Below are 20,268 nucleotides of genomic sequence, written 5' to 3'. Positions count from 1 at the left end.
AAGTCCCTGTGCTTCCAGACCACTGTTTAAAGGCTGAAGCAGAAAGGTTAACCACATATTTACAATGAGGTGTATGTAATTTCTTACAATACTGTTAGTGACTGGAGTTCAGTTAGATTCATATTAATTTTTCATATATTAATGTGCACACCAGGCCTGTTCTGTAGTGCTTTGTTGTTCTCTTTTCATATTTTATTAAAGTCATGTTAATTATATTACAAGCATCATTCATTCATAGGCCTGGTCTACATGACGGACACTGACTGTATCCAATGTTGGTTATATTATAGAATGATTTATTGCTTGTGTACTGACTAATATACAAGATAAGGAACTTTTAGGAAAATAATTGCTTAATCTAAAGTTTTAAAGTTCAGCCCTAACGAGCTCAACTGACAGTCGGTACACTTGTTTAAAGGCTTGCTCATAACAAAAAGAAGAATGTGTGTTCGGCAGCATTAGAATCAAAGCTGTAGAGCTATTTGTGCAGGAACTGTACGTACAGTCGTGTCTTCAGAAATCAAATAAATCTTTTGAACTATTTGATATTTCATAGATCAAAGTCTGCGCTCAAAATTAATACATTTTTCTGACATGACGGACAAGGACCACTGATTGTAGAAATAATGGATGTAGCTACTGTGATGTAACCCACTGGTTTGTGGCTTCCCGTTTTGAAGGCATTTTGGAATTACAGCCATCGCCATCTTGGTTTTTGGGAGCCAAAAGTGATCGTATTTGGGCAAGAGGTTAGCGCTGTGGAGGAGCGAGGGATGGATCTGACTGAGAAGTCGAGGACACTATCGGCCGACAGCATCTCACTCAAAGCTGCCTTGCTAAAATGTAAGCGGTGAGTTGTATAAATTCACCCGTGTACAGTTGTCATGAAAGTTGAAATTAGCTATAGAGACCCAAACCATTTTTTTTTTTTTTTACCAGGAGTAATATTTGATCAAGATTTGTCTTTTAATTCTCATTTAAAACAAACCTCACGGACTGCATTTTTTCATCTGCATAATATTGCGAAAATTAGGCCTATCCTGACCCGAAAAGATGCAGAAAAATTGGTCCACGCTTTTGTTACCTCAAGGCTGGATTACTGTAACTCTCTATTATCAGGTAGCTCTAATAAGTCCTTAAAAACTCTCCAGCTAATTCAGAATGCAGCAGCACGTGTACTAACAGGAACTAAGAAACAAGATCATATTTCTCCTGTTTTAGCTTCTCTGCACTGGCTCCCTGTAAAATCCAGAATTGAATTTAAAATCCTACTGTTAACTTATAAAGCTCTAAATGGTCAAGCTCCGTCATATCTTAGTGAGCTCATAGTGCCATATTATCCCACCAGAACACTGCGCTCTGAGAACGCAGGGTTACTCATGGTCCCTAAAGTCTCCAAAAGTAGATCAGGAGCCAGAGCCTTCAGCTATCAGGCTCCTCTCCTGTGGAATCATCTTCCTGTTACGGTCCGGGAGGCAGACACCGTCTCCACATTTAAGACTAGACTTAAGACTTTCCTCTTTGATAAAGCTTATAGTTAGGGCTGGCTCAGGCTTGCCCTGTACCAGCCCCTAGTTAGGCTGACTTAGGCCTAGTCTGCCGGAGGACCCCCCTATAATACACCGGGCACCTTCTCTCCTTCTCTCTCTCTCTCTCTCGTATTCTATTACTGCATCTTGCTAACTCGGCCATTCTGGATGTCACTAACTCGGCTTCTTCTCCGGAGCCTTTGTGCTCCACTGTCTCTCAGATTAACTCATATCGCAGCGGTGCCTGGACAGCGTGACGTGTGTGGTTGTGCTGCTGCCGTGGTCCTGCCAGATGCCTCCTGCTGCTGCTGCCATCATTAGTCATTAGTCATACTTCTACTGTTATTATACACATATGACTATTGTCACACATGTATACTGCCAGATATTAATACATACTTTCAACATATTGTACCACAGTAGCCAGAACTATAACTATAATATTATTACTTTCAATAATGTTGTTGTAAGCTACTGTTATTACCTGCATCTCTCTCTCTGTCTCTCTCTCTGTCTCATTGTGTCATACGGATTACTGTTAATTTATTATGCTGATCTGTTCTGTACGACATCTATTGCACGTCTGTCCGTCCTGGAAGAGGGATCCCTCCTCAGTTGCTCTTCCTGAGGTTTCTACCGTTTTTTTTCCCCGTTAAAGGGTTTTTTTTTGGGGGGAGTTTTTCCTTATCCGCTGTGAGGGTCATAAGGACAGAGGGATGTCGTATGCTGTAAAGCCCTGTGAGGCAAATTGTGATTTGTGATATTGGGCTTTATAAATAAAATTGATTGAAATTGATTGATTGATGTAAACCTGTTTATTACTGCTGTAAAGTAAGGCATTTTAACATGAGGTTCAATGGGGACTGACTTGCTTCTGGGGCAGGCCTCAAGTTCAAAGAATTGCAGTTTTCGAGTTGGCTTCATTTTTCAGCCTTGGAGGTTGCCGCTTGACAAGGACACATAAAGAAACCAATGAAAAGGGTTTGATGAATGGTAAACAGTTTGTACAGACACTGTGACTGTGATACACTGAGCTGACCACGGATATCAGCAAGAGCATCTGGCTACGGACAAATTTTCATACAATGGATATACAGATATTTTCTGTGGAAGATTTAAAGTGTCTAAATAAAAACAAATCAAACAGAGGAAGAACTGAACATTACACACTGCTATATGTAATTCCTTTGTATGCATTAACTGCGTCATAAATAAACAACCCCAAAAACCGCCGACACTTTAATCTAACAAATTTAACTACATTTACAGTTGACAGTGGTGTCCGTCCAGCCAGCTGGTCCACCACAAAAGACTTTAATGTCAAAGTCTGTCTGTCATTGCTGTAATCAGCTTGTTTCAGCAGGAATAAACACTGTGATTGGACAGTTCATTGTTTTTCCATTTTGGCATCAATAATATGTCTCCATCTCAAATATGACAAAGCTCCTCTGCACCTCTTCATGAAAACTAATGACAGTGCTTTGCATTTAGTGTTTGTGGGACCAAAGTGCTCTCAGCTGAACAACAATGAAATACAATACACCTCTTCACTTTGTTATCTGTTTTGTGACTTTAATGTAAATGTGGCATTAAAAATCCCTGTCACAATAAAGAACATATCATGGAGTTACCTTCGACAAAAACTATGCAACTGTCTTTTTAAAGATGGATTTCTCACTTTATTAAATTATGATGCACTAGATGTATGAATAAAAAGTAAACACACGTAACAATGTGTATTCTATTTCACCTTATTTTCTTGTTTGATTTGTTTTTTATTTAGGTAGTTTAAATCTTCTGTAATTTTCTGCAGGTAACAGAGGTGAGAGTCATTGTTTCGTCTCAAGTCTTTGCACTTAAATCACAAGTCAAGACAGGCAAGTCCCAAGGCAAGTCTCTAATCCTAAACTTTGAGTTTTGAGTCTTACACAATTCATAATGCACACAAAGCCATTTTAAAAACAGAGTGATCATAAATTTTTGCAATTTTGCACGCTCTGTTGACCACTGCATAGTTTTTCTACTCATTCAGTCATCTTTGGTATCATTTTACTGACTGGGGCTACGTCGCTTTTCACGGTTATCTCCTGCAATTTGACGGGATGCTGTCAGATTGGTTCAAACAAAGTGAATCTGGGGAATTAAGTGTTGACTGTCTAGGAAGAACAGCAATAACATTCACTGACTCAGGAAATGAAGGGACATTAAAGGGATAGTGCACCCAAAAATGAAAATTCAGCCATTATCTACTCACCCATATGCCGATGGAGGCCCTGGTGAAGTTTTAGAGTCCTCACATACCTTGCGGAGATCGGCGGGGGGAGCGGCTAGTCCACCTAATGGCAGACGGTGCCCCAGACTAACGTCCAAGAACACAAAATTGAATCCACAAAGTATCTCCATACTGCTCATCCGTAGTGATCCAAGTGTGCTGCAGCCGCGACATAAAAAGTTGTTTCGAAAAACGTCATATGAACTCTGTTTTTAGCCTCACTGTAGCCTGTAGCTCTGACTGCTTCTCTGTGCTCCGTGTTCACGTGTGCACGCCTGCGTGAGACCAGCGAAAGCATGAGCTTTGCTCACCCGTGTTTACATCACGTGACACGTGCACTGCAGGGGGAGACAACGTAACCACAGAGCTAAAAGATAATTTGCACTACGGTCTTTTAGCAAAGGACAGCCCAACATGTCTGAAGACTTTGAAATTGAGGAGGAACAGCATTTCTTTGTTGAGCCGTATTTGTTTGAGCCCGAGTATACGGACGGAACTCAGGCTACTGGACGAAGCAGCCGCCGCAGCTCATGAGCCTCAGCCAGCCGCAGAATACCGGAGTCCAGCACTGGAAACCAGATGGTGTAGTTGTTTCAAATGCAAAGCAGTGCCAATGGATGAGGAAAGTCTTTGCTGCTCAGACTGGAATTGGCGATGCCTACACTTGAGAATCTGGACATCAGTACTGACGAGACTGCTGCTCTTCAGAGACCGCACATCACCGATCACCCTGAGCGCGCACACGTGAGCGCAGAGCACAGAGAAGCAGTCAGAGCTACAGGCTACAGTGAGGCTAAAAACAGAGTTCATATGACGTTTTTCGAAACAACTTTTTACGTCGGGGCTGCAGCACACTTGGATCACTACGGATGAGCAGCATGGAGATACTTTGTGGATTCAATTTTGTGTTCTTGGACGTTAGTCTGGGGCACCGTCTGCCATTAGGTGTGCTGGCCGCTCCCCCCGCCGATCTCCGCAAGGGATGTGAGGACTCTAAAACTTCACCAGGGCCTCCATCGGCATATGGGTGAGTAGATAATGGCTGAATTTTCATTTTTGGGTGCACTATCCCTTTAACTGATTCGTGGCATGCTTTTTAATTAACAATAATCTTTGGGCTTGGAGGAAGGGATCAAGTATTCTAGAATCAAAAGGCTCAAATCCAAGTAAAGTCAGGAGTCATTGGTGTTCAAGTCTTTTTTTTTTTAATTTGTCACTGAGTCATCAAATTTGTGACTCGAGTCTGAGTCATGTGACTGAAGTCCACATCTTTGCCTGGTACTGTAAGTAGCAAGTCTGTGTACTGTAAGTGACACAAATCAGATGAATGCCAACAAATTCACAAATGAAATTAAAGTAAATCTCGTAAAGATAAAGCAAACATGCAAAATGCAATTAACTGTGGAGCAGGTGCAAACAACTGAGATGTCAAGTACCGTTAAATTCAGAATTATTTCCTGCTCAAAACATATTTTGTCAGCCAAGTCCACTCAACCTACACAAAGGGGAATTTCCAAAATGTATTATCTGGTTGCCCCAGTGTACAATTTCTGTAATACAAAAAGAGGTCTTTGTTAGATAATTGGACAAATGGAGGAAGCAAAAAAGAATAAATGGCCCCAACTGGTAGGAAATGTCGGCATTAATGTGTGAGTGTCTGAGATGAAAAACAGCAGCCTAGCAACAGACAAAAGCCATCATACAACTCCAGTCTGTGACTGAAATATCCCTAAAGGAATTTCTGGTCGATATGCCATGAAGTGGAGGGTTGTGCTGCTATGAATTAATGAGCCAGATTCCAGTTCCCCTCTTTTAATGTCCCATACAACAGAGATATGACTGTATAGGGAGCAGATGGCCGCTGCACAACACAATAGAGCAGTCAGAAACCAGACGTGGTTCCAGTGACTTAATTCCTGGAGTATCTTCATCAACATGCCCCTTGAAGAGTGGGCGGGTGATCCTTCATAAAGGTTCTTAGAGGAGTAGACAGCGCAGGGCGAGACCAGAGGTAACCCAGCTATTCATACTGAGAATTTTACACAAAGTACAATAACGCCAGGATATCAGTGTTGGCAGAGGAAGACATGCGACCACAACACAAGAAATGTCTCAAACTTCACCCCTCTCCGCTGATGCTTTGATCATCCACGAACGTGCAGTGCCAAGATTTCCGACTGATCTTGGCCCGAGCAAAACATCAAATTAATCACGCTCTGACCTCCCACAGACCTGATATTAGGGCACAAGTGCAAGCCTTTGAGGAAGGCTTAACAGCTATTCGGAGGATAAAAATCCTGCTGTCCTCAGACTGTGAACAGCAGAGTATTATAACCTGAGCTCTGATAATTCATTTGACGATGACAAGGAAAATTCCAAAAATATGATCTGAATCAAAATAGTCTGAACTACTCCTTAGCCTCAAAAATGTATTTTACAATTATTCTTGGTATTATCAAGCAAATTACAGCAATGCCGGGCGCTACGCAACATCCATCTAAATCTATGAAACATTCCTGTTCTTAGCAGCTCACACAGTAATGACTTTAATCAGCAGTGTATTATATTGCCTTATTCCAGTGCCATCTTTTCACATGAAGCTACTTGTACCTCACAGTGTTTCTCAGAGACAAAGACATAGTAAGAGGCAATCATTGGCAATCACGGGCAAGGCTCTAGGCATGTGTTTGACCGATCAATGACACCCACTACAGCAAACACAAAGGTAGTTTCTGGGCTAACAAAGGTATTACCCTTGGAGCAGCTACCTTCTGGGGGGCTAAGAACAAGACACTGAGACACCGCTTCCAACATAGGTAAAGAGTTAAAAAGATTCCTAAGGTTACATGAAAATCACAATCAGTGACAAGACTTAATCGTGGAGGAACTCAGAGTCCACCAACAATGAGCTCTCACTCTAATTTTACCGAGCACCAAGGTTGTCAAAACTATCGATGCACCGATACGTTTCTGATACCACATTTCTATACCTTACTCTTTCATTTGGTTTTAAAGCACTGCATAGACTAGCACCTGGTTTCATCTCTGAACTACCCATCCCGTGTTTCATCTCCGTACCTTTCATTTGGTGACCAATCACTACTCTCCTTTCTATGCATCCAGTTAAAAACCAAAAGTGATCAAACATTTTCAGTTGTTGAACTGTGGAATAGTTTGCCACAAACAATTAGATCCTTCATCTCCACATACTTTTAAGATCCTTTTTAAGACTCATCTCTTTTCCTTCATTATGATGACTTCCCTGAGCAGGGTAAGAGAGTTAACAAAACAGAGGACCATACTCTGATTTTTATTTGCTTGTATTCTATTTTGCTGTTTTTGAGTTAGGATTTTATCAAGATATTGCATGCTTTATTCAATTTAATTTAATTTAATTCTCTTATTTATGCTGTTTTTATTTGATCATGCCTCTGTTTTATTAAATCTCTTTGTAAAGCACTTTGGTTAACATTTGTTGTTTTTAAATGTGCTTTTAAATAAACCTGACTAGACATGTTTCAAATGATACAGTCTCTGTTGATTTTGCATTTGATAGTATCGAAAGTACAGATAAAACAGCAGGAAAAAAACATCAACTGATCCCCAACCTGTGGCTGTTAGGGCATTCACTCCAGCACCAAACCTGCAAAGAGACTGGAGGTGTGCGTTCTGTGCGTGACTGTGTGCAGGTTGTTAATTACACTTTTAAAAATTTCCTATTTTGCGTGCCAAGGACCTTTTTCTTTGTTGCCATGGCATCAAAAGAAGAGGTATCAAGTAGGTGCGGGATCCTCCAGGCACCTCACAATTTGATTACGATTCAGATGGTAACGATTTGACTATACAACGATTATTAATGCGTTACAATGCATGAAAATTTTTGATGAATTTTTTTTTGTCCAGGTCCCTTTCTGGCTTCAGAGAAGCTAAAATACTTTCAAACACTAGCTTTTAACCAAAGGTGTGCCAGTCAGAGTGCATCTAACTGCAGTTGCTCACGCTAACCCACTGTGGGATGTTTATGTTGGCGTAGTGCCCAGTGTTTGCATACTGTAATATTGCACCTGAAATCATATAAAAATTTGTTAAGTGTTTAACAAAAAATGGTCCGCAGCCATTTATTTTAAAAATCTAACTGCATTTATTAATTTATTTGAAAGCACCTTATAGTCTCCTGCCTGTATGAGAATAACAACATAAGGGGGGCCGAATGCCACACTGTCTTTGCGCCTGTTAGATGTGGAAAAAGCCAAGACTGAGCAAACTGAGAGCAGGGTTTTTGAGGTGAGACAAACTGAGCTGAGTCATTTTCTTCACCACTGAGTTGGTTAGAGCTGCACTGTTGCTCCGCAACGTTAATGCCAGTCTCTGGGTGATGGCGTAACAAGTATCCACAATAAACCTTTGTAAACGTTTGTAAATGTAATTATTTAGACATTAAATTAAAACATGTGCTTTGCTGCTGCCTTTTGTGACACAGGAAGTCTATGCTGTAAACTGTCCGGGTGCTGCACTGCCCTCGTGGTTGCGTTCCGCCTCCATCATTCCGTTAACATCACGGTATTAACAAGCGTTTAGATAATGGCTCATTGCCATTTGTGAAATGATGCCGAATCATCCACGTCCGCATCGTGATGCATTTATCGTTTGAGTATTTTCCCCACCCCTGTATCAAGTATAGCTTTTTTTATACTAGTATTGTGTCAAAGTTTGGAATTCTAGGATAGCAGCAACCCTAACAAGGACCCTATGACAATAACCCAGGACTCATTTTTTCCATTCCCAGAAGGCATCTGAGGGAACATGACCATAAGCCTTCCCTATGTTTACAATACACAAAAAGAATAGGCGAAAATGTGCTTTTCACAAGACGTCAGTACATAGATGTCTTTCAACTGCTGTGACTGCTCAACTGGGACCAATTTACCTTGGAGGACCGTACACAGAACTGTTGCCCTGGAAAATAACTCCCAGGGAGGTAACTGGGCCATTGCTGATTCACAAATTTCTTTGACGGATGTAACTTGTAAGAATTTGTGTCATCTCAATTAGTATATCTTTGTGTTTTGACTGGGTCACATCTGTGAAAGAAGTGGAGAGAAGACTGGGTTGGAAAGTGAAAAGGATGGCTTTGTTCACGTTACCTTGCGTGCTGCATGAATGTCGAAGAAGGGTTTATTCCGGACACTGAAGGGCTCCTTGGTTTTGTCGATCTGTCCAGTCTTCATCTTTTCCATACGGGGAGAAATTATCTCCTTTTCTATGCATAAGAGCCGGATGTTGAAATCACACTGGCCAACAGGCTGCCCCTGACACACACAAAGAAAACGTGTTATTCAACTCATTCAGACACACATATTAAAGTTATGTTAACTCTTGGCAATACAGATGAAGAAAAATCATTGTTATTGTTATTAATACAATCAATAAACCACTAAATGTAGACAATACAGAATAGCCTTTATTTTAGAGAATGAGAATCAGAGTGACCTTCATTGTCATTATACTGAGGTACATGGAATTTCACATGGCTTATCTTGATGTGTGTAAAACTAGAATTACTGCCCCACAGTTGAACACCTGTGCCAACCAGACAAGTTGCAATTTATATCCATGTCTGCCCAGACTCATTTAATGTATGCAGTGAGGACTTTGAGTGAATTTAATAAAAGCTGTTTAGTGTATATTTTGGCAGAATATGGATGTTTCACACTCATCTTCAACCCAGCTTTTTGTTGGAATCCTGATGATGAGCCATAAGACGAGTGCTGGAGATGAAATGACCGGTCATAGGAAATCAAAATTGGGAACTCTCAGTCCAGAAAAATGACTTATGAGATGAGGTAGAAAATACCCCAAACTATCTGGTTCCTGCTTCTCAAATAGGATTTGCTGGTTCTCTCTGTTCTCTTTTTATATTATCCTGAATATCCTCAGTTTTGATATGATGAGGTTTTGATAATACATTGGAATATGTCAAATTTAGGAACGTATGAGTGGCAATTTATTGACTGATGTCCCTTTTGATTGATCAAGCAAAAAAATCAACAGATGAATCAGTAATGAAAATAATCATTACTTGCAGCCCTAACAAGAAATATAAAGCCTCGGCACAAACAATAACATCCTCACAGCATCAATAAAACTCACTGTAAGTCTCTACAAGCAGCTCTTATTTATAGCTACACCACAGGCGAGCAGTATGCAGGTGCATACAGTAAGACAACAAGACCCTGACATCAGCTGAGCTCATGGGAATGTCAACACCAAAAGTACACAGTGCAGTGGAATCGTTTTTCCTTTGTCACTATGACAACAGCTTCCTCCCATCATTGGCCAGTCACACACGGTCGTTCTCCACAGATAGGCACCGGCGCCCTGAGCCATCACTGCCTCTCAGACGGACAGGGCCACCGAGGCAGAGCAAAGGTGTCTCCGAACCCATCTGGCAGATGACCGTGACTGCGGCAGCAAAAAATACAAGCTCCTGCTCCTGGTTATTAATAATGAAGCTTTGGTGGAAAATTAGCCAGCCAGATTACAAATTAAACCAGCATGACTCTTTAGTGTTAAATGGAGGCAGAGGAGTTGTGATGAAACCACCCTGGGTACAGCACTGTCACCTGACGGTCACCAGCACATAGGCCCGCTGCTCAAATAAAAAGTGATTAAAAAGGGTGACTCACTTTTATCAACACACAAGACAAATCCTAAAAGAAGAAGAAATATTGTTTTGAAAGGTTGCCAGATGGACATGGACTAAATGTATGACAACAAACTGACATTTAATATTTCTCACACATTAGCACAGAGAGAAAACAGGAGCTCAAACTCAGCAACCAAGCTGCCACTTCTTTATTTGTCAAGAGACAGAAAAACATAATGAGATGCAAACATCCTCTATGTCACCTGGTCACAATGAACGGAAAAACATGTTGAAAAATGCCTTCCCTGCATCTCCAAATGCGTTTACACATTTCCAATGTATCTCCAAAATCATGTTTTCTTGATCTGTTTAAATAAGCTAAATTTTGCCCCTTTAAATAAAGACCCTAACAAAAAACATCATCAAAGGTATTTTACACAGTTAAGGATAGGATTTCAAAAAGACACATTGCATTTGCTTATGAGAAACAACATGGAAACATTTATGAAAAAAAGGCTCAAGCTCCTCAAGCTATAGGAGGCTTTGAAATTCCCCAGGGATCCATCTTAGGAACCTCATTTTTGTCTATGTAATAAATTTTGACTTTGATTTTGTTTCCATACATAAATGTTGTCAGGTAATGATTAACAACAATTCCATTATATCATTTGCAACATCTTTTAACATGCACCAGAGACAGTGACTTTACCAGTGTACTAATCCATTTCAATTCAAACAAGCCGCTGTGATATTGTCATAATAATGTTCTGCTCGAGCCACATATAGCTAAAAACTTGTCTGTGGTTTAAACGGCTCAAGTGAGTACCTCCAGATATAAAGAATATTCAAGCTTCATCCCCAGGGCACTGATTCTCTAATTATGTTTGTCTTTTTATGACTATAAGTTGAATTTTGTGACGTTTTCTCTCGCAGGCCATTTCAATGACAGTGTTGCCCCACCAAGTGCAAATGCTCCAACAAAACAACTTCATATTTGACACTGTTTTGCAGGAGTACAGTTGCTGCATCCTGTTCTTAGTGCTGCCCAGGATGATTATGATTGGTTCAAATAAAAAAAAAAAAAACAAGCTAGAGCGTTTTTTTTTCCCTCTATAGCAGAAAGATAATCGAGGTGGCTAACTTTCTTTCGTTTTTTTGTTTGTGTGTCCCTTTACATCATTCTGTTTCTTCTCTAAATTCAGAGTTTTTTGCAGGTCATTGCAGTGCAGGTGGGATTCTTAATGAGGTATTTTTCCCCTCAGCAGCAGTTGATTATTGGATCAGATCATTAGACCGATGGATGAGAGAAGCAGGAAAAAAAGCAGTTACTATGTATGCTGAGCAAATACTTACGTCCAAATCGGGTACACATGCTCATCCCTAATGGCTACGACTAGTAAATATTTTTATCATCCATTAATCTGCCAATTATGTTCTTGATTAATCGTTTCCTCCGTAATTGTCAGTAAACAGTGAAAGATGCCTAATTATTTCCTTCAGACCAAGCTGATGTCTTCAAATGTCTTGTTTTCTACAACCAACAGGGCAAAACCCAAAGATACTCAGTTTACTGTCACAGACGACAGACAAAAGCATCAAATCCTCCAACTTGTGAAAGCTGGAACCAGCAAATGTTTTGGATTTTGGTGGAAAAATGACTAAAATAATTACTCAGTTCCAACAAATAGTGGCAGACTAGTTTTCTATCAACTAATCAATTAATGGGCGAAATGATGCAGGTCTACAGAAAAGTCCTCCTCAAAGCTGTGTGTATATGAAACGCTGGGAGGGACACCGGAGAAACCTTTGGCTTTTCTTGAAAATTCCAACATTTTTTTGTCTACATATAGTGATTTTCTGTTCAACATTGTGTTGTCTTCAGTCTTTAAAAAACATTCCAATAACATAAAAACAGAAAACATACAGTCAGACATTTATGACTTTATTCTTCCTACACAAGATCAATATTTCCTGATCTATATCGAGAGGCACTGAGCAGGAAGGTGTGACTTGGGGGCATTTGTATTCTGGTCTCTTTCTGTTTGGTAAAGGCCACTTCTCTTGTCAAGAGCTTTCTATAGAATTATTGGACCATCTGGGGGGAGGAAAAAGATTTTTTTTCAAAGCAGATGAGGAGGTGGATGGCCAATGATTAGTTAAGATTAGATACAATTAGTAGACTGTTCTGTTTCGTGAGTCATGCACATATTTAGCAAAAGAGTGAGGAAGATCACAGAGTTGTTGGTATATAGTCTTATGTAAGTTAGTACAATGTAAAGCCTTACAAACGGCAAAACATATCTTCAGCCAAGCACTCTCGAACATGGCTGTGTCTGCTGTGTGTAGTGATACTAGAACGTGTGAGAAAAAACAGTCATTAGTGTTCCTCTGATGGTGTGAAGAGTGAGGATTTTGTGTCTCATACAAAGATTTTAATCAATTCTGAATTACAATAATTATGTCTTAAAAATACAGCCAAAATTGAATTTGTGAAATAAGGAGATTCACTCTGGTCACGAGTCTTTAAAAGTATGAAAGAGTGTAGCAATCAACTCCAATTATTCTCCTATTTACATAATGAAGACAACACCCTGTAGGGGTGAAGCAACGACTGGCCAAAGTGTTTGTTACATTTCAGCCCATTTAGGCCTTGATCTGACAGAGCGTGTTTTAACAGCCTGGGGTGGCTTGTTGTAATTGGTTTCAATGAGAGTGAAACTTTAAGAGACGGGCCTTCTGTAGTGGTGATAACAACAAGAGCAAGCGTACATGGTTGGTGTTAAGCCAATGTTAGCTCACTTTCAACGTCGCCCTAGGCAAGCTGGAAGACATATCTGAACAAAGGGTAGCTTCAACTACTTTCTCACATTCTACCAACCTGGAAATAAGCTCAACATTTTACAGCTGATTGTTAGACTGTTCCTGACTCATCCTAAAATAAGCCTTTAAAAGGCCATCCTGGAAAAGCTTTCTGAGGGTCTGAGGTACCCACATGAATCTCTGTTTCCCTTTGACCAGTAGGGCAGCTGTGGCTCAGGAGGTCGTCCACAAATCAGAGGATTGGCAGTTTAATACCCGGCTCCTCCAGTCCATATATCAAAGTATCTTTGGGGAAAATTTTGCTCTTGCAAAATGCTCCCACTGGCTGTCTAAAAAACTGAGCAGCAGGCGGCACCTTGTTTAGTATCCTCGGCCACCAATGTGTGTGTGAATGGGTGAATGTGACTCTGTAGTGTAAAGCGCTTTGAGTGTTCGTAGAATACATGTATATGACTGTAAATTGAACATCTTACAAAAATAAAAATATAAGAAATTGTGATATTTTCTGGACTCAATTAATTTAAAAACTCAAGAAAACAAATATCAGATTGATTAAAAATGTAAAGAGTTAGTTACAGCCCAATAAAAATAACTATTGTATCACCTTAGGGAGTTGTAGCTCCAGAACAGGTAAAAGGTGGAATAGATAATGGACTTGCATTCATCAAGTGGCCTGATATGACTCCATTGGGACGCCCACGTAGCCCTCTGTCTGCTGCATGTGATAGTAAGCAACTGTTTGCCAACACATTGGCCATAACAACATAATAACAGAGCAGTATGCCGCGACTGTGTGTCTGTGACTTTGTTTTAAAGTCTGTCTGACTTGCTTAATGCAGCCTGAACAACTCTGTTAGGACAATCTGGCAACAACAAATGAGGTCAAAGGTAAATTAAAAGTTGGAGACACTCATTTCAGCATCACTTGGAGGAATTGTTTTTCTTTTATAGTGTTACTGTAAAAACCACACTCCATTCTCCTGGAGCAACAGCTGGTATGATGTCCCACACATTCTGCACCATCTGTCAGCTGTGTCATCGGGACAGAACAAGATGTAAGTGTGGATGATTCAAGGCATGTGCTGTCCACGCCTGTGATGGGAAAGCACAGCCGATAAGAATCTCATTAATCTGACGTTTCTGGGAATAAAGATCGATCGTATCAGTGGTATCACATCTTCTTTTTCTTGCTGTGGGCCTGGAAGGTAATGTATTTCCATGGGTGCCATTTATGGCTCTGTGTTGCTCCACTTTGACTTACTGTCATCACGGTGGGTTTGAGATAGGGCTGGGTTTCAACAGGAGCACAATGCAACGTTTTTGACAAGCAGCAGCAGCAATGGATCAGGCTTGATATAAGTGATACCAATCTATAAAGAAATGTCTTAATATGATGTGATGCTGATAGGGCAGATCGCCTAAGGACACCCCTGACTGAAGAAGACATTATGTTTTTTAGCCTCCAAACTCCAAAAATGTGCTATAAAGCTTATTTTTTAACAGCTGAAACAATTTGTCAATTAACTGATTAATTAGTTAACACCTTAGCTGTGAGAATATGCTGCTTGTCTTTGTCTCATGCGACAGTAAATGAATGAATGTGAATGTAAAATGAATATCTTTGGGGTTTGGACTTTTAGTTGGACAAAACAAGCAATGTGGAGGAGGCACCTTTTCCAGAACAGGTAAAAGGACATTTTCAACATTAGATAATAGGGGTGTAACAGCATGTGTATGCGTCTTAAACAGTACAGGATGTTCTGAAATATGCGACATACGTTTGGTATGCCCTGTGACCAAAACAGTCAAAATGTTGATTTATGATTTATTTACTGCTCAGAAAAAAAGGATCTGAAATTCTAGAGCTCAAGTTTCCCCCAGAAAGTTTGGGCGGTCCACTAGTTGGTGTCCATTGGCTGTAGCATGCTAGTCAGCTTAAGTCAGCTAGCTGGGTTACTCACGCTTAATGCACAACGATTTGTGTCTAAATGAGTGCCAACATTGTTCAACTGAAGTTTGGTGTACTGTGGAAATACGACATCACCCGAATAAGTCGAGACGCACAGACTGGAAGGCGAGTCCTTCTCCCCACAGTGTTCAGGCAGCCTCACATTGCAGATTCATTCATTCATTTGCAGTAACCACTTATCCTGTTAGGGGTCACGGGTGTGCTGGAGCCTATCCCAACTGACATTGGGTGAGAGGCGGGGTACACCCAGACCATCACAGAGCTATTTAGAGTCACAAATTAACCTAATCTGCATGTCTTTGGACTGTGGGAGGAAGCCGGAGTACCCTGAGCTCTTGCTGTGAGGTGACAATGCAAACCACTGCATCACTGTGCTACCACTGCAGATTCAGACCATACTAAAGTAATAACTAATGAGTGTTTATCAATGCTTTTATGCGGCCAAACTCGCAAACACTGTATGTTGTAGAGAATACCAATTAAAGCATATGGTCAAAATGCTTGAGCTCAATTATAACGTCCATTCACATGTGCATTTTAATCAGTCTGCTGTGTCTGCTCTGTAAAGTGAGGGCTGCAGTTCAGAAATTATCAACAGGACAGAGTCTTTTATGATGAAGCATTACATTTACATAACATCACTGAGATTTGTGTCATTTATTTACTTATTTTTTCTTATTGACAGTGTGCCATTATTTAAGTGCCTTAACTTTTACTGTAAGAATTATGGCCAATGAGCCACCATTGAATGTCTACATTTTTCAAAATAAATTAAAAAAACTATATTTTCTACTTTTTTTGTTGTTGCTGTTGTTTTCCGTGCTGTATCAAAAAGTACCAAACCATAACTCCAAATTGTGTGTATGTTCTCCCCGTAGTAGATAATCAACAATGAAAATAATTGTCAGCTGTGGGCCCATCTTTTAAGCAAAAAGCTTAATGGTCCCAACTACTCAGATACAAGTATTTATTGATTATCTTAATTTTCTATGACAATAAACTGAATATGTTGGGGTTTTTGGACTGTTTGACATAAGCAACTTCAATGTTTCGACATTTTTCAGTTTTTTACTAGCCGCATTTGTGACATTTTTCAGTTTTCTCCATTTAAATTCAAGCAATTAATCAAGAAAATACACCGCAAATGATTAGATAATGAAAAATAACCCATATTTAAAGCCCCAAAAATCTCAGTCAGTTGCAGAGACAAACATGTGCTACCTGCAGTCAGTTACAAAAATAATATAAAACTAAGTTAGTATACAGCATTCTGTAGATTCTTAAAATATTAAAAATCTAATGGAATATAAATGTAAAGATGCATTCATCATAAATGAAAAGAGTCAACCATTGTACTTGAGTCCAACATACAACTCAGTGTATTATATAACACCCCACCTCCCTACCCCACCCCTGCTTATGGGTAAATTGAACTGAGCGCATAAAGAATCTATATATAAACACTCATTAAATGTTAAACACCAGAGAGCTGCAGTCAGAAATAAAGCCTTCTTCAACGTGAGGCTGGAGAGGCTGAATGATGCCCTCAAGAATACAGCAAAAAAACAACGTCTTAAGAAACAAAAATCTGACAGTGCTGGGAATACTGTTAAAAGCTGCATGACTGTCTGGGATGATTTGGAAAAAAAGACACACACACAGGTGACAAAATCAGCATTGGGGCCACTCAAGAGAAGCTTAATGTGCAGCATCCCACGGGATGTTTTTAACAAAAACAGAGGCTTTTAGACTGTTTTAGCCTAAAATTGTTTATAACCACAAACTGTATCTGTTTGTAGCATGGTGCCAAAGCCGATGTACAAGCAGAGCCATTTCAAACATGATTTCTTCAGAGAAAACTTTGCTCCAGTTGGCACTTGTTATTGCTCGTATTGTTATTGGGAGGAGACATGTCATTCAAACTATGAATTCCTCTCTCGGTTTCTTGTGGCGTTGAGCGTTATGAACACAGCAGCCATGAGATCCTGTCATCACATACATTAATACTGAAAACTCATCAAGCAGTGGCGAAGTGCAGCTTGTGTCAAGCTGCGATGCCAAGTGCATGGAAAGCTGTGGCGGCTGCTCCAAGCTGCAGCCATTTGATTCTGCAGCAAAGTGCAACCAAGCAAAAGTTGGGGATAGTTTAACTTTATTATGTCCGAATTATGGCCATAGAATACCCCCAGCCAATCAGTAAACAGAGTCCTGTGAGTTTTGTTGCTAAGAATTTCTTCCCACCTGATTCACATGAACACGCCTCAAAGACAGACTGCAGGTTTTTACTTAAAATACTTACGTTTTGAATCCCAATCCAAACTAATGTTAGTAGACCTGAGCCAGACCTTACCCACAGGAGAGGTTGCATCTTTTTCCATCATCATCTTTTTCCATCATCATCTTTCAAAGAGCTGCGGTCTTAATTGCCTCGTCTGTGGCTTCGGAAGAGACTTAATGTCTACAACTGCAGACTGGTAGAACGTAAGTCACGAGTCATGACAATAGACCATGTAGTTATACTCTAAGAGTCCCTGATGCCTATTGTTCCTGCTGCTTTATGAGTAACTTTAATACCCACTCGGGCTTACCTCTGAGATTGAGTTCAACAGCATTGAAAATGCATTTTACACATAGCAATGAGCTGTCAGATCAGTGTGATTCAGCAGGGTTTAAAGGGTTGCAAGATAATCTGCAGAGAGAGAAAAACACTATTTTCTACAACAGTATTCTAGAGTAATCACTGTATTTATTTCACATACTAAATATATATTTCCTTATCCTCTTATAATGAATCCAATAAAACAACATGAAACATTCTTTGGGTTTACTGTGCTAAATAAAGACTTGCAGCCAGTGGTAGAGGTTACCGAAATAGGGAGCATTGCTACCCTCTCAGCTACCTTTTAGTACCATTATCCTATAATTAACCACCTTCTTTTCCATATTTTACATCAAATGCTCAACATGGAAATGAAGGTAGAGATTAAGGTCACAATCACAAGCCAAATGCAGCTGAAAGTCTCCACAGAGTGGCTTGGATGAGCTGTGATTTACTAGCAAATTAAAGCAACTGAGGTTTACCCTGAAATCATTGTTAGCTACTACTGGCTTTTACCAACTAGAGACCAATAAAACCACAGCACCAGTGTCTATCCTCTTGTACCTTTTCTTGTCTGCAGCGCATCATCAGTGATGCTGCCATTGGTTTGAAAGGCATGATGTAGCTCAGGGACTATGCTTAGGGTGGAAAGCCCTGCAGAGATACAGACTGTATCTGCAGAAAAACTTCAAAAGTAGAAGTGAATAGAGCTGAAGTCAAAAAGCACTCCGTAACTCCGCAGATAAGCTTTCTGTGTTGTTTATCTGTTTGTCTGTTAATCTGATTGAGACAATTATCTTGTCCAATTCTGCACCCAAAGCGAGATTATTTTTGGCGTGATGAAACATCGGGAGGTCAATCAAAGTGTCGTGGCACAGACGGTTGATGTCAAACAAAAACCTCCACAGTTTTACTTCAAGATAATAGCTTTCTAAAGCGATGTCAAAATTAAAGACATATAAGTAATTGTTGTTTTGTCTCATCCCCCACAGTGGGGGAGCTGACAGTGACTGACTGACAAGCAGCAACAGCTTTCCAAAAGGACAAAAAAAGTCCTTTTATACTTTGCAGCAAGAGCAGAAATAGAAAATTCACATCATGTCTCAGGGTGATAGTCAGGGTCAGTCAGTTACATGGTTGGGGAGGTACTGTACACATCAGCACTCTCAACACTGTAAGACTATCAACTGCTCCAACATGAGCAGCGATGTATATGCAGCTGACACTCATTTATCTTCATCAAAATCCACAGAACTGAATAAACTCCGACCCTTGACAGCTAAATTAGCCACCACACCAAGAGGACACACTTTTCTCATCATGCTCTGATCAAAAGAATCCCAGTACTGTGATACACCTGACTTACCAAACAAGTAAGGTGTCACGGGCCCAGCAGGCGGTGTGTTGTCCCTCCTGCTGCATTTCCATCCTCGGTCTCAGGATGGAGCCTTGGTGCCAAGGAGCAGCCCGCGACAGATAATGGAGTAGGCTAATAATGGCCGGCTAGGATCAATACAACAACGCTTTACTGATGGCTTGGAGTGGGGGAGTCATGTGGAGCTGCTAACCTCTGCACCATCTGACAGACGTTCCCCTCACCACTGGAGCCTTTATTGAGCCGCTTGCTTGTGTGATCCTCCAGATCGATGGAGAAAAGGAGGTGACAGACAAACATAATGGCGGAAGTAACCCCCTCCTCCCCTTCTTGATCCCGAGGTATTCATCAAGTAAGCAAGTAAGACAGCGGAGGCTTGCTAAGGGCAAACTGTAGGCTCATTTGTCTCCGTGTCTGCATGCTTGCCATTAGCAGCTCACAGATCGGTTGAAGGAATGAATTAATTTACAGTTTGGAAAAGTGTTAGCAATTAACAGCCTTTTAATGCTATCCTAAGGCTGTTCAAGAAAAAACGTCCAAGTCAAAATAATAACAAGAAAAACATGCTATTACACAAATATTAAAGCCAAATTTACATGAATGGATACACTGAGGCAATTACAGCTGCCCAGCTGTGATAGCGTAATGGACTGATTATCTGGTTCACTTCAACCCAGTACAGTGGCTCTGATAACGTTAAAGCCACATTATGCAAAAAGTGGTATTACTGTGATTTGGAGGCCTTATCTAACACCACTGTCGTGTATACAAATTGTGCCTGCAGGGTTGGTGACTGTTTACACTGTCCTGACACCAACTGTAGTAATCCGTCTCCTGGCTAAAAGGAGAACAACGACAATCCAACAGCAGAATACCCGCAGAGTACATACCTGCTAATGTTATTCACGAAAGATGCAACTTAGGGTGTACCCTTATCAGTGTTATCTCTATCATTTGTTGATAAACTGAAGGATTTAAACCAGCAAATGCAACATCAGAACAGGATGTCTACAGGTATAAGACACTGAATGTTAATGCAGGTAAGTATAAAGATTAAT

The 20,268-nt window shown here is 40.4% G+C and overlaps 1 protein-coding gene across 1 annotated transcript in view; it reads right to left on the bottom strand.

Annotated features, from left to right (window-relative positions):
- Positions 1-20,268, bottom strand: part of rngtt (RNA guanylyltransferase and 5'-phosphatase) — a 147,291-nt gene that overhangs the window by 79,905 nt on the left and 47,118 nt on the right. The window contains exon 11 of the mRNA XM_033648885.2: positions 8,946-9,110. Within this exon, the coding sequence (XP_033504776.1) occupies positions 8,946-9,110 (165 nt within the window). The remainder of the gene's footprint in view (positions 1-8,945; positions 9,111-20,268) is intronic.

This window comes from Epinephelus lanceolatus, chromosome 13, assembly GCF_041903045.1.
Source record: "Epinephelus lanceolatus isolate andai-2023 chromosome 13, ASM4190304v1, whole genome shotgun sequence".
Taxonomy (NCBI): domain Eukaryota; kingdom Metazoa; phylum Chordata; class Actinopteri; order Perciformes; family Serranidae; genus Epinephelus; species Epinephelus lanceolatus.
Note: the sequence above shows the minus strand (reverse complement) of the source record. Positions and strands in the feature narration are given on the sequence as shown.